The 13,840-nt window shown below is 50.6% G+C and overlaps 2 protein-coding genes across 3 annotated transcripts in view; one reads left to right on the top strand and one right to left on the bottom strand.

Moving 5' to 3' along the window:
• Positions 1 to 2,040: 2,040 nt before the first annotated feature.
• GRSF1 (G-rich RNA sequence binding factor 1) lies at positions 2,041 to 12,550 on the bottom strand. 2 transcript variants are annotated; one of them, XM_064450709.1, is made up of 11 exons: positions 12,508 to 12,550; positions 10,482 to 10,600; positions 9,656 to 9,800; positions 8,629 to 8,784; positions 8,197 to 8,337; positions 6,645 to 6,774; positions 4,096 to 4,256; positions 3,825 to 3,949; positions 3,002 to 3,137; positions 2,702 to 2,785; positions 2,041 to 2,174 (listed from the first exon to the last, which is right to left on the bottom strand). In XM_064450709.1, the coding sequence occupies exons 1-10, from the start codon at positions 12,533 to 12,535 to the stop codon at positions 2,727 to 2,729; spliced, it is 1,200 nt and encodes a 399-aa protein (XP_064306779.1). In that variant the 5' UTR covers positions 12,536 to 12,550; the 3' UTR covers positions 2,041 to 2,174; positions 2,702 to 2,726. The 2 variants fall into 2 exon arrangements, with proteins under 2 accessions (XP_064306779.1, XP_064306778.1); XM_064450708.1 differs by lacking the exons at positions 10,482 to 10,600; positions 12,508 to 12,550 and adding an exon at positions 10,162 to 10,367.
• The window catches only part of MOB1B (MOB kinase activator 1B), a 47,152-nt gene continuing 44,226 nt past the window's right edge, over positions 10,915 to 13,840 (top strand). Inside the window, exons 1-2 of the mRNA XM_064450712.1 lie at positions 10,915 to 11,139; positions 11,227 to 11,817. The gene's annotated coding sequence lies outside the window, so the exon portion shown is untranslated. The remainder of the gene's footprint in view (positions 11,140 to 11,226; positions 11,818 to 13,840) is intronic.

Raw genomic sequence — 13,840 nt, forward strand, 5'->3', positions numbered from 1 at the left:
CTTCTGTGTTTCTGGGGGGTGGGGGGGTGTAGGCAGTTTCGATGTGAGAATTGATGAGCTGCACTGATCTGGCATGGGAGCGCCTCCGGGCACCTCTGACCTTCCCCTCCGAGACCCCCGCTGTGACTTTGTGACTACAAAAGGGTGGTCAAAGCTAAGGCTGCGGCTGCGCTGCCTCCCCTGGTGTGCATCGGTACCAAATCCTCATCGTGACACAGGAGGTTTAGGGCCACCTCGCTCCACCTCTCCCCCTCGTGCACGGGGAAGAAATCGTTGCAATAAGGCGGGTGTTCCACTTTATTTTGCTCAGATGCAAACACAGGTGAGATGAAACGGGAATGCTTTTCTCCTACTAGAAATTCTAATCTGAAACAGTTTGAAGAGGTTTCACAGTTTGTGCTACATCATTGTTTGTTGCTCTTACCTCAAGGAGTTTTGTGCTGCTCCAAAAAGCGGTGGCGGTGGCTTCCTCGTGAAGCACGTAGCATGTCCTAGTTGTGTTCGGTCGGTTTTGTACTGGAAGCCTACTTTAGTCTTTAAGACCACAGACTGTTTTGTAGCCCTTAGAAAACTGGCGTATTTATATGTGACAAATGCATTTGGTTTTGTACAAATTTTATTAGGGGTTAGCGGTTTGATTCCTCAGAGGGGATTTTCTATTAATTAGACTGGCTTGGAACCGCATTAAAAAGCGTGTCAGAGCTGAGGTTGTTTGCGTGGCTGGTGCTAGCTTGTGCCAGGAGCTGCCCTCCTCTCGTGCCCTCTGGTGGGTGCCTGCAGCCACCCGACTTCTCCACCTTCTCTTGGCGCCCTTCAGCGCCAGAGCCCTTCACAGGGGGGCAGCCCGAAGTGGTTCTTCCTTTTCTGCTCTTCCCTCCCCTCTCCCCCCTCCCCCCAGCATAGTTACCACATGATCTCCTTGGTGCTCTCCCGTAAAGTAGATCAGTAGCTGTAAACGGTGTTGAAATAGGACAGGGCTACAGTGCGGGTGTGGGCACGCTGCGTCGCTGGGGTGAGACACCAGAGGTGGAGAAGATACTGAATTGAGAGTTACCGGTTCTGTCTGTGCTGCGCACATCTGAGATTTCCAATTCCCTCATCCCAACCCAGTGTGACTCATCCCCCGGGGAGAAAGCGACACCCAAGCAATTTCCACGTTAGAGGATTGACCTGGACACCGGGCACGTACTGTAAATAATTTCAATGCTGGTTCTGTCCGGCATTTTGCAGCTCCAAAGCGACAGCTTATTTGTGGCCTGTACCGGGCTTACGACTGTCCCCCCCCCCGCAGGAGCGGCTGCCACTCCGCTTGTTCGAGTGAAGCCTGGACTGTTGTTCATGGGGGAAAAGCAGGACAGCTCTTGAGCAGGTCCCCTGCGGCAAGGCGAGATCTGTGAGGGAGCCGGGAGGCAGCTGAAACCCCTGCAGAATGCAGCTCTGGCGGCTGTAATGGAAAGTGGCATTTCGAAAGGTCAGAGCGCGGCTGCGCTCGCTGCCTGCGTCAGCGCTCGCCTCCCTCGCGGAGGCTCGGGCTCCTGGCACCGGCCCTGCCCACAAGGAGGGGACGCGATGCTTCGCGAAGCTGCAGATGTTCATGCCGTGTTTGCTCAGGTGCTCGTAATGCTGGAGCGGGGGTTCACACCTGGCAGCGGCACGGCGGGCAGCGGAGGGCAGGTTTTCTGGTGTTCGTTTTGTTCCAAGCAATAATAAAAACTTGATCACCTATAATGGCATCTCGAGTGGTCTTTCCATCGCGCCCTGCTTTGCCTACGCCTGCGGAAGGATGTCAAACCGGGCCCGGCATGACGGATGCGCAGGTGACTGAGGGAAGCGTGGTGGGAGCAGTGAGGGACTGGCTACACTGCCGACTCTGTGTATGAGGATCTTAAACTGCCCTGGTTTTGTTAATTGCAAATACGGGTGTTTTATTAACACTTTGTACACCGTTACGCAGCTGGAGCCTCAAACTGCCCCATCCTGCAGCACCTGCTGTTCCTCCAGCCCAGCTGCTTGTGCTTTCGCAACAGACAGTCTTTCCACAACAGGTCAACACAGTTTATTACATACTTCCATACAATGGTGAATGAAATTTTATACAGTTTATCCTTACTATTGAGCAGTGACACTTGTACTCGGTATTTACGCTCATACCCACGGAATGTGTTCGCTTAGGCCTAAAGAGAAAGGAAGAGAAAAAGGGAAAATCACTACCTTGCTGCAGCTGTCCTTGTTTCCAAATGCACGGCTGTGTTTTATTCTCACTTACTGTCTCCAATAATAGGCTAGTAGAATTTGGCAGTGCTCTAAGAGCTCACCAGAAAGGGTGAGCTGCCCCCCGTGGGGGCAGGCGGGCCCTTGGGGGGCAGCGCCCCTCACTTTCGGAAGGCAATGCATGGAAGCATTGCAAGTTGGCCCAGGCTGCCCGTAAAGGTCACAGGAAGGTTCTTTCCTCGAACGTTCTGCCTCGGGGTTGTAGACCTGGGACGCCCTTTGCTGCTGCCCCCTCACCACCCGCCTTTTAGCCTGAGGAATCTGGATTTGCAGGCCAGAGGACCCAGGCGCGCTGCCTGACCTCGGATTATCCGCCACGATCCCCTTCAGCCCCTCTAAAATTCAGCCTTTAAGCTAGCTGAAATCCAAAGCAACAGTAAGCCGGAGTTCCTAAAACCGGAACAGGAACGGCAGCGAACGATGCACTTACCAAGGGTGAGACCACGCCACTGTCACTAGCAGTTGTCTTTTGCCTTTGGATGTTCATTCAGGAACAATTCAATGGCACTGCACTCTGGGGAACAATTTGAGAGGCAGGTTCTGTTCAGGGACTTGTATGTGTTACTTTCTTTTTTTGCACAAAGCCAGTGTCACATTACTTGCTAACTGGAAAAAATCTACAGGTAAGATGAGTCTTTTGCACAGGGAGTTAACAGTAACTGGACAAGCTGTGCCAAACGACCCCGAGCGCGGAGTCTCAGGGCTGTAAGAGCCCCTCCGCTCTACTTACGCAGCTGTGACCCCTCCTTAGCCATCGCAGCCACTGCGTCCTCTTGGCTCTCAAAATGCACGTCCGCTTCTCCTGTGGCGTCTCCATGGGAGTTGTATTCTACCATAATCCTTGTGGGCTTCAGCGGGGCAAAAAACTGACCAGGAGAGAAACAGAAGAGAGGTTGGTGAGAAAGAACTAGAACAGTACCACACCCTGTTCCCATGAGACAATGTTTTTCACTCGTAAAGCCTGCCCAGCGCTGGGGGAGGCTGAGCTCGTGAGTAGCAAGAAGCCCCTTCTCCATGTGGGGGAAGCCGTGGCACACCCCAGTAAGCTGTGCCCCCGCGTGCAGGCACCCACCCTCTGTAGCTCCCGCCAGAGTAATTCTTGACAGGAACAAAAAGCCTCACGCACACACGTTCTGTGCATGTCAAAGTTGTTAAGTGTAGGGCCATTCGCTCTGTGACACTGTATAGTAGAATGAAGTAAACTCTTATTTAAAAAAAGACTGTGAAATTCATTTTTGTACAATCAGCTACGCTGACCCGTAGCTGAGATCATAAACAGCTCCTCAAGTCAAGGGGATGGCTAGGAAGGCAGCCCAGCAACCTTCAAGCCAGCCTTCTGTATGGCGGCGAGCCTACCGCCGTTGTGCCCGCGAGGCCGCGGCGACCGGGGCAGCCTGTGACCCTCAGCACGCGCGGGTTGCCAAGCGCGTGCAGCCTGAAGCCACGCGGCACCGAGGGCCAACACAGACTAATGAAAATTCCACTACAATTTAATCAAGGGTTTGTGTTGCCAAAGACAACGGAATTCCATTCACGCGCTCGCTGTTACTCACATTTATTATGTCTTGGGCACTAGCTTGGGTGGGACAACCCCTCATGTGGACAAAGTGAAGCAGTGACGAGGCGGTCGCAGGTTCTGAAACGTGCCCAGACCTTTCCGTTCCTTCCCTGCACAGTTCTGTGGAACGGAGGAAAAAAAAAACATCATTAACGCTCGCAGTCATCCCCTCCCTCATGTGAAAGCTGCACAGGGTTGGGCTCGCGGCGGACGTCGGGGTAAAATGAAGAGGCCTCAAGGCACGCGCGCGACAGGGAGGGACTCACGATTTTCTCTCTTGGCCTCGCAGCCTCCCGGGTTGGTCAATTGACTTTGTTCAGCAACAGCTTCACGTTCGAATCCCGCTTTGCGGTAGGTCGCCAGCTGCTTCTCGTAAGGCATGTGCCTTTGCATTTGATGTTTTCTACTCACGTACACTTCGATGTACCTAGAAGCCAAAGGAAACCGCTTGAACTAGAACACAGGGCCCTGAGAAAGTCCCTTTGGGACGTTCTCCTGCCTCGGCTCTCATCACGTGCCAGGTGTGAGAGCCTCGGTATGGCGAGCGATGGTTTTGAGGAATTAATTAATTTAAATGGCACAGTTATGTTTATGAACGCCCTTTCCGACCTGCCCTGACAGCCGCACCCCGTCTGACCCCACGTGCTGTGAGCCGGGTTACCAGTTTGGGCTGGACAAAGGCTTTTGCTTACAGCCTTGCACAAAGTTTTTACAGGAGCAGCATGAACCACTTACAAGCCAGAATTCTGTTCTGTCACAGAAAGATGGCTTTATTTCCTTTGGAAAATGGTCTCTCTTTCTTTCAGAGGCACTTTTTGAGCTGCCCCGTCCGTGAGCAGCTGGTTTCCCCTCACTGCGGCTCTGCAAACTGCGCTAGTCCCGTCTCCACAACCCACCCAACCCCAAAAGAGATGACTGGAACAGGCAGCCACAGAAGCTGCACTGGGTCATTTCAAACACGTCAGTGGAGCAGTAAGATTTTACATATTGCTATGAAATGGATGATAAAATGTTGCGGGGTCGTGGGTCTAACACCAATACATAATGCAACATGACGGGACTCTGGCAAGAGCCCACTTACACTGCAGAAAGGGGAAAAAAAGCACAAACGACCCCAACAACCACCCCTTATCTGCAGGTTCAGTCACAGTATAGTATTATGAAGCCTTGTATTTCCGCCCGCCCACCCCAGAACCCCTTAACTCAGCGCTGCCCACACTCATCTTTCAGCGAGCTGGCAACAGACCCAGCCGGGCCTCCCTCCCATCGGCCTAGCACCGCTAAATCGGGCGAATTCCCCAGCACCGAAGGAATAATGCGATGAAGTAGAGAACACGGATGCCCAAGCGAGGCCTTCCTCCCGTCCTGAGGACACGGGCTACAGGAAGGGAAGCAACCCCACGCCGGGCTCAGCCCCAGTACTGCGCACGGCTGAGGGCCGCTGAAACCGACAGCCAGCAAGAATGAATCGGAGCAAACTGACAGCTGTTCTGGAAACCACTCGGTTTCTTGGCTAATCCCACAGAAACAGGTGTGTGAGCTCGGGTCGGTGAGTCACATTGCCTCCCGTTCCTTCGTGAGGAGGGAAAAATCAATGGCAGATTGACAAGTAATTAATCTCTATGGGAGGGAGGGAAGCGTGTCAGTTAATTCAATTACGGGGCACACCTACGGAGCAGCTGCGTCCTTTAAATGTGGGTGGGGGGACACACACAAGGAAACACAGACTGGGGACAGGAAGTAGAAGGAAGTAGGTGTGGTGTAGGAGAAGTGGTAAAGTTTGGAGAGGTCTTTTGCTACCGGGCATTTAGGAAGCAAACTTAGTGGGTTATAAAAATCAGACACTTCACTAGGTGAAAAGCCATTTTAGGGTTCTGGGTTTTTTTTCCACTCCCCGAGTGCTGCTCAGGATTCTGAGGAAAATACTGGTATATGCTTCTGCTTGAGAAAGAGAGGCTCTTGTGAGAGAAGCATGGGGCGCAGGGCTTGGTGCAGTGGAAGAGAAGAGTTATGCATGAGTTCCTGAGGAAGGCAGACAGCCCGGGTGGATGTGGGCACCGAAGAGGCAGATGATTGCACGGCGTTGACCAGGAGGCAGCCTCGGGAACGGATTCGAGCCAGAGGTGAGCAGTGTGCTGTGCTTTGGAGAATGTTCTCTCCAAGCAGAGATGCTGACCGCGCCTGGTATGGGGCCGAAGGGAAGGGTGAGGGTTGCCCAAACTGTGGAAAGCACCAGGGAACCTGTTGGAAATCTGGCAGGGACAACTGTCTGTTGGAGGAGGGAGATCCCCGCGCACCTGTGACTGGGGCAGAGGTGTCTGTCTAGTGCTCCCCACTCTCCATGCCACCACCTCATTTTTGCTGGGAGGAAACTGCCTGCAGGAACACTTAAAATGAACTGAGACTTCTTGTGAGAGGCGCCAAATTCCCCCAAGCTACAAGCACTGAAGGTGCCTCTGCAGCACCCAGAAGCCTGCAAAAGGCTTCATCTTCTCTTCTCCAGTTTTGGCAACATCCTAAAGAAAACACCACCAGAGGGGGTAACACCTGGGTTACACAGTATTTCAGAGGATGCTAATAAAAAAAAAATAATGTTTGAAGCCACAAAGGAACAGGCTGACACCACTACGAGGAAGATTTAGGTATGACTTCTACTGAAATTTGAATCTAAAGTCTCAGTTCTAGGTTTCAAGGGTAACAAAGGCATAAGCTTCCTTAATAATAATGTGAATATGGGATAGCCCAAGGCCGCAAGTCACGCAGCATGCTTCACGCCATGTCCTTCTGCCCTCGTGACCCCCAGTGAAGCACCTACCTACTTCCCATATATTGTCTGTGTCGTGACAGGGCTTTAGCTGCCATATCAGGAGCTGCAAACTGCACGAAAGCTTCTCCTGTTCTTCTTTCCCCCCGGTAAACGAAAGCTATGTCAAGGATTTCCAAACCTGTGGAAGGGTGGCGAGAAAAAGGCATTTACATTGTCAGGAACCTGTGCTATAGCTCAAAGAGGCATTTCTTCCCCTACTCTTCTGATTTTTCACAAGCCAATTGGGCAAATAGTTCTCAAACAACTGCCTGTGCTGGTACGTACCTTTTTTAAACTTTTTTTTAACTCCAATTTATTTGCGTTAAGCTAGTTGTCACAAAAGGCTGAATTGCCAGTAACAAATTAACTTGGAGCTTCAAGTAACTATGAAAATAACAAGTGAATGCAAGTTCTAGGCAACAAGGAGGACCAGAGCACAAATGTTCTTGACGTTTTCTCTTACTATTACGGTAATTTTTTCCCATCTCTTTAAAACCTAGGCCAAATTCACTGAACTTGAAGTTCTGTGCTGTATAACACTTTCTTGGGGAGCCCGTAATCCAGTCAATAGCGCTCTCTGACATGACACAGAGAGCGCCCTGGGCTGCACACCACGTACTTCTTTGCGCCTTGCTACTTTCTCAAAGGCTCTCCCCAAGCTCCTGAAGACATGGAACTACTTGCTCCACAACACTGCCCTAGTCATCTCCTGATAACTCTGCTACTAGATGCCTTCAAACATATTAAACTACTGGTTATCAACTGAAAAGGTTATTAGAGGTGGCCTTTGCTTTTGGCATGATGGTAGCTATTAGGAGCCTTAGTGCTATCGGACTCCATGTGCACGCCGTCCTGCAATGGAAGAAGCTGGGGGGAAGAACTCGTTTTGGTTTAGTCTACAACTTTACCTTTACCTAAGAAAATGTCAGTTTATTTGGTAAAACCTAGAAAGGCTTCTTTCCTAATGAATGTAAGCAGCAACCACCTGGATTGCTCAGGCACTGAGTGTGGGACACTAGCGTGTGCACACATGCTGGGCAGTACTTGCTCTGCTGAGAAGTGGTGCAGTTAACTCTCACAGCCATGAATAAATAAAAAACAATTGCTGTTAACAGTTTTAAGTGGGATACGTGCTCTAACTGGGGTGATTATCCAGCTGTGAGTGCCCGTGCCATGTTCACTTGGACTGTAACTATCATACAGGTGTTTTTTGCCTCTCTTGACTTTGCCAAATTACACACCAGTAGCAATCCAATTGAGGGTAAGAGGACGTAGGTTCCTCTCTCTGCTTCCCCTGGCCCCAAAAGCGAGTGCTGCAAATACTGATCCTAGGTTAGACCTGCAGAAAGCCAAAGGTGCAAGAAACCCTTGCAGCCAAAAGCTTGTCCAGAAAACTGTAGTTACTTCTAGCTGCAGGGGGAGAGCAACTCGTTTTACTGTTTAAGGTGTTCAAGGCTGCGTGAGCTTTTGCCTTTCTCACTTGGGGGAAAAACAGCCTATCTAAGCATCAACTTGGAGAAGTTAACGCCTCATAACCAAAGAGCACAGACCAGGCTGTTACCTGCGAAAAAATCTGCGATATCATCCTCCGTGGAGCTGAACGGAAGGCCTCTCAGTAGCACAACTCCATCATTTATGGCTTGTGACTCATCCCGCAGGCTTTGTAGTAAGCCCTCTACGTCACTGTCGTGTACTTCAAAAACTGCAAGGAAGAGAAGCATAAAGCGCGTTTTCCCTCACGGTACTCAGGAGGTGGCACTCCGCAGTTTCTTCCCGCCCTGCCCCATACTCGACGGTCCTGCAGCGGTGCCCCTCACTTTGCTTTTCCTGTCCAGCCTAGGAAGCTTTGGCTTAACAGTGCCTCGCTGGCTAACTTGCTGCTCTGTTGCCCACCCTGCACCTCTCTGCGCCAGCCCGCTTTATTACTCAAACTCTTCTTATACACTTTATCGTGAGTTTTCTTCCAGTGTAACTTCTGTCGTTTCAAACCCACCTTTCACATAGCGTGGGCCCATATATCTCAGGTGCTTTTCCAAGGCCCGCTGGACATCCGCTTTCGACTCCAGCTCGATCAAGGCATCCCCCCTGCGTCTCCCATCCCTGTTTAAGAGGAAGTGTACGCCGTTCTCACCGTTTCGTATTCTACAGCCTAGAAATCAAGGAACACACAATACAGAAACATACGCAACTGCATCAAATGTGGGGGTCTTGCAACTGGAGATGAAAAATGAACATTCTCCATAGAGGCATCCCCCTCAGCAGAGTAAAATACTGTCTTGAAACAAAGGATAAGAAACTCCTGTTGCTAACCTTAACACAGATTGTTTATCACAGGTAAGAAACTGATCTGACATCTACTAGCTTCCACAGCTGTATAACTGGATAACATATCTACTCATATTGTTGGTAAACTTAATTGTTTCTGTCTGAAATTAAGAACAAGTGCTATAGTTTTTCAGTCTCTATAGCTGTCCTTTCCTCCTAGGACTGCCAACTGACTTAGTTTAGTTCAGCAGGTTATTAAACCATTTAAAACTTGGATCTGACCATCTAGTCTACTCTGGAAAGAGGCATCATAATATTATAGTATGGAGGGATCAGCCCTGAGAAGGTATGCCCAAGTCTATTAATTAGGCTCAGAATGCAACACTGAAATTTAAACTCCTAAGTAAAAACCGCCCAGTTTGTTTAAAAGAGGGGAGCTGGGGAAAAAGCTAACCGTAACGTTTTATAAAAGAACCGCTTTGAATTGGATTGCCTGTGGGGACACGGATTAAGAAGGTAAAGACTTGCTCAGTTGAATATAAAATGCCATAAGGATGAGTTTCTAGTCACTGTCCAACAGTCTTGGCAGTCGATTATGTTGATATGTGTAAACTGTGAATAATTTTGCAGCAATATTTAAAACTCGTCTTTCTCTGGCTAAGGATCTGTCCATTTTCTTTCTGCTAACTAATCTTTAAACACTGGGTTCAATAACAGCACACCGAACAGTTACGCAGGAAAATTAAGTCCCGTACTATCAAAGAAGGTAAGCACATCTTCCTCGGTGCAGGAGAAGGGGAATCCTTGCGCCCGGATGAGGAAGACATTCTCACTTTCTGCCCTGGGTGACTCGGGCTCCTGCTCCGAGAGGTGACCTTCCTGGGATGGTGCATCTGTGACCTGTCCCCGAAAAAAAACCAAAAAAGTGCCGTGTTAAGAAGTGGAGGGGCGCAGCCTTCAGCGGCGGTACCCGCCTGCGCCCAGCGGTGGGGGGGTGGCGGGCGGTACGGGGGGCCGCTGCGGGGTGGGGGGGGAGGACAGGCCGCGCGTACCCACGCCGCAGGCCGCAGCCGCCACCCGCTGAGTGCGCCGGGCCCCGCCGCCCCTCCCGCACGCCTCCCCGGCCCCGCTGCGGGGTGGCCCCAAGGCCCGGCGACCCCCGCCTCCCGCCCGACGGCAGTGGCGGTCGCGTCCCTGGCGGGGTCCCCGCTGCCTACCGCGCGCCGCCGCCATCTTATGCCCCGTCCCCACCGGCCCGTACCTGGCTGTAGCGGCGGGCGGCCGCGCAGAGCGGGGCGGGAGCCCGCGGCGCGCCCAGCCCCGGCCCGAGGAGGGCGGCAGCGGCGCTGGGGAGGCGGCGGGCGGGCGGCGGGCGCAGCCAGGGCGGCAGGCTGCGGCCCAGGAGCAGCGCGGCCAGGCCGCGGCGCGCTGCGGCGGCGGCGGCCATGGGCGACGGGCGGGGGCTCCGCCTCCCCTCGCCGGGAGGCGGCGGCGGGCGGAGCGGGGTCCCCCCACCCGCGGGAGGGAAGCGCTTCCCGCGCACGCCGCCGCGCTTGTCGGGGTGAGGGCGCCGCTACTCACCGCTGCGTGCGGGCGGCGGCCGCTGCACGGCTGGGAGAGCTCCCGGCGGGGGAGGAGGAGGCGAAGCGATGGCCCCGGCGGCGGGGCTATCCGGCGTCCCGCTGTGACCAGCAGAGGCCCTGCGGGAAGGGGGCGCGGTGAAACGCTGAGCAGCCGAGGCGGCCTTCAGCAGAGGCGCGGGGGTCAGGGGTTCGCGGGAAGTTATTACCGCCTTATGTTCAGTCAGAGTTTCTGCCACAGAATCCCAGAATGGCGGGGGCTGGCAGGGCCCTCTGGAGCTCACCCCGTCCCACCCCTGCGTGAGCAGGCACCCCCAGAGCAGGGGCACAGGGCCGCGTCCAGGCGGGGGGTGAATGTCTCCAGGGAAGGGACCCCACAGCCCCTCTGGGCAGCCTGTGCCCCTGCTCTGGCACCCGCACAGGGAAGGGGTTTGTCCTCATGTTCAGGGGGAGCTTCCCGTGTTCCAGCTTGTGCCCGTGGCCCCTTGGCCTGGCGTTGGGCACCACCGGAACGAGTCCGGCCCCATCCTCCTGACACCTGCTCTTCAGATATTTATGAGTATTGACAGGATCCTGCCTCAGTCTTCTCCAGGCTGAACAAACCCAGCGGTCTCAGCCTTTCCTCATAGGGGAGATGCTCCAGTCCCCTCATCATCTTGGTAGGTCTCCACTGGACTTGCTCAAGCAGTTCCCTGTGCTTCTTAAACACCTAATGTTTTTATATTTTTTTATATCAAACAAAACAGGAAGGAAAACAACCCCACACTGTATCTGCAATGTGAAGTTTTCAGTCAGACTTAAGGACGACAACCCGTTTGCACCCCTTCCCTGCAGGCATCTATCATAGAGCTGATTTTTTCCCCCCTTGCTCCCATCCAAGCTTGACAGCCTTACATATTAGAGGCAGTACTGGCTGAACCTGTTTGTGAGGAGCATGTGACTTTCAGATGATCTGGAAAAAAAGTCCCGCTGTTATTGCTGCATCTGTCTTAAGGGATAAGGGGGAAGAGGCAAAACTGGCTTCTAAGTGCACACAGGGGGAAGGCAGGTCATGCTGAACCCAGAAGAAAAATACTTTGGATGAAGCAAAATGAGCAGGAAGAGAAAAGCCAAAAAAAGCCCGACAAAACCAACATAGAAAAATCCACAGAAAAACCCCGAACCCAACAGTGGTGGAAGCCAAGGGACACTGTGGAGGATATCCGAGTGGTTGTTCAGAATAAGGACACGCGAGGCCTTCCTGGCACGTGGGCCCCAGCGTTGGGAAGATGGTGACAGACGTGACAGGGAAGATCTTCCTCTTCTGTCCGGCATCCTGGATTTCTTGGGATCACCAAGTAAGAGTTGTGGTCTTGAGCCATTCCAGACTATCACTCAAAATACCGTGTTGGGCCTTTCAGATTGTAGTACTGCCAACCCATTAATTTCTCAGAAGCCTTGATGTTTCTTATCACCCTTTTGAACATGTTAGCAAGCTATTTTAGGTCGTCTCGTTGTTGCTGGCTTTTTGCTTTTATAAACTATTTCTTGTAACAAACTTTCATATGCCAGACTATTACCTTGATAATAGCACAGTCTCATGACACTAGCACTCTCAATTCTTTTGAATTTTCAAGGTAAGTCACATTTTCAAAGGAATGTTGACCTCAAGTGCTCAAGTGGTTCACATTCCAGGTTTTCTTAGTCTTTGTGTCAGGTTTCTCTTCAAAACCTTCTTTAAATAAGCAAGCAAATTTTATAGGAGCAAAAAATTAAAATAACTACAGGAATTAGTCTTGAACACTTATCTTTATCTAGATTGGCTTTCATGCTTTAGGTTTAATTGACTAAGCAGATCCCTGAATCTTCCGGACCAAGGGGATGCTATATGCATTCCTCTCTCATGAACCAAGGAGGGTGCAAGGAAGAGCCTCTTTAAAAGATGCGCATCTTCCACCCATTTTCCCTTCAATATATTTGCTTCCCAAGTACAGTAAAAAATATGCCACTGCTGTTTGTCTCGTAGCTTGGCAGTGTGTGTGAATTACCTTTAGAGGGCACCATGTTGTTGGCCATCTGTTGGCACTGAAGTTTTCCAGGAATCTCACAGCTTCCTTAGCAAATGTGAGGGATCGAAGCCTCTGCACCTATGATCAGATTTATAAAAAAATCAGCCTAGGACAATAGTTTTGGCATTTATTCGCTCGATAGAACTGATGTTGAATGAATTATTCTTAGGATAGGAAATCTGTTACCATAAGTCAAAATAAAAAGACTTGGGAAATGCCCTTCTGTACTGCTGTTGACCAAGAAGTTAGATTTTTCTACCTAAGAAGATGCATTTTTCAATACCTAATGTTCAACAGGTTGTTGTTAGGAATAATTAATACCAGCTATGGTTTAGTTTGATCAGAGGAAAAAGAAAAATCTTCTGAGCTAATAGTAAATAAAATGCTTATCTTATATTGGGCAATCTTACTTATCACTCTGTGTAATCTGCCATCAAGAAAAATTGACCTTCTATTCTGTTGTGGTATTTTCCAAAATTGTGCATTTAGCTTTAAGTTACTTGAGCGGTGGGGTTCCCACCCTTTTCTGTGAAAGATGGGCCTGTTACACAGTTGCTCATCTGCAACTCTCTTGGCATTCAGCAGGAGATAGCATCCTTAGCCTGAGCGAGCCCACCAACTCTGGAAAACAGAAAGGAGACCATAGTGTGCGTGGGGAAATTTAAGTAGCGTGCACCCCCCTGCAGTCGGTGGCCACACCGTAGACACTGTTGAGAGTTGTGGAACAGGTCCTCCACAAATAATTTATTTCTGAGATATTATTATTAAAGCGTATGAGCATCGTAGCAGGAATGACACACATCTTAGCACCGTAACAGCGCTGAAGGCAACTGAGGGACGAATTTATTCTCTCTACAGTCCAGTAGTAACAAGGCTGCTGAGTTGTAGTATCCCAGCTCCGGAATTATGGTGACTTGCAGGACCGCGGTATAATAACCTCATAGTTGCTGTAATTTCTTCGCACGTTGCGTTTTTTGTTGAGAATAATTATCAAGTACATACCATGGGTTCAATATGATATTTATACTTAAATGCTTCACTGCATTTATATCATTAGTCTTCCAGGGAGTTCTTGTTCACAAATCAAATCCCTCACCTTAATGCACAAACAAGTATGCCGTTATAAAAATGATGGATGCTATCGGTTTAATCTAGAATGTGGGGAGAATGTTTACAGAGCTTAGTATTTACAGACTGTATTATTTACATTTCAAAACAAAAATTTTGTTTCCTTTTTTTGTATTCCTGATAACATACATATTAAGTATTGCGATCTTAATTTTAGAACTTTTTTCAGCTGGAATGTTCTGTG

This window comes from Phalacrocorax carbo, chromosome 4 (genome assembly GCF_963921805.1).
Source record: "Phalacrocorax carbo chromosome 4, bPhaCar2.1, whole genome shotgun sequence".
In the NCBI taxonomy this organism is placed as follows: domain Eukaryota; kingdom Metazoa; phylum Chordata; class Aves; order Suliformes; family Phalacrocoracidae; genus Phalacrocorax; species Phalacrocorax carbo.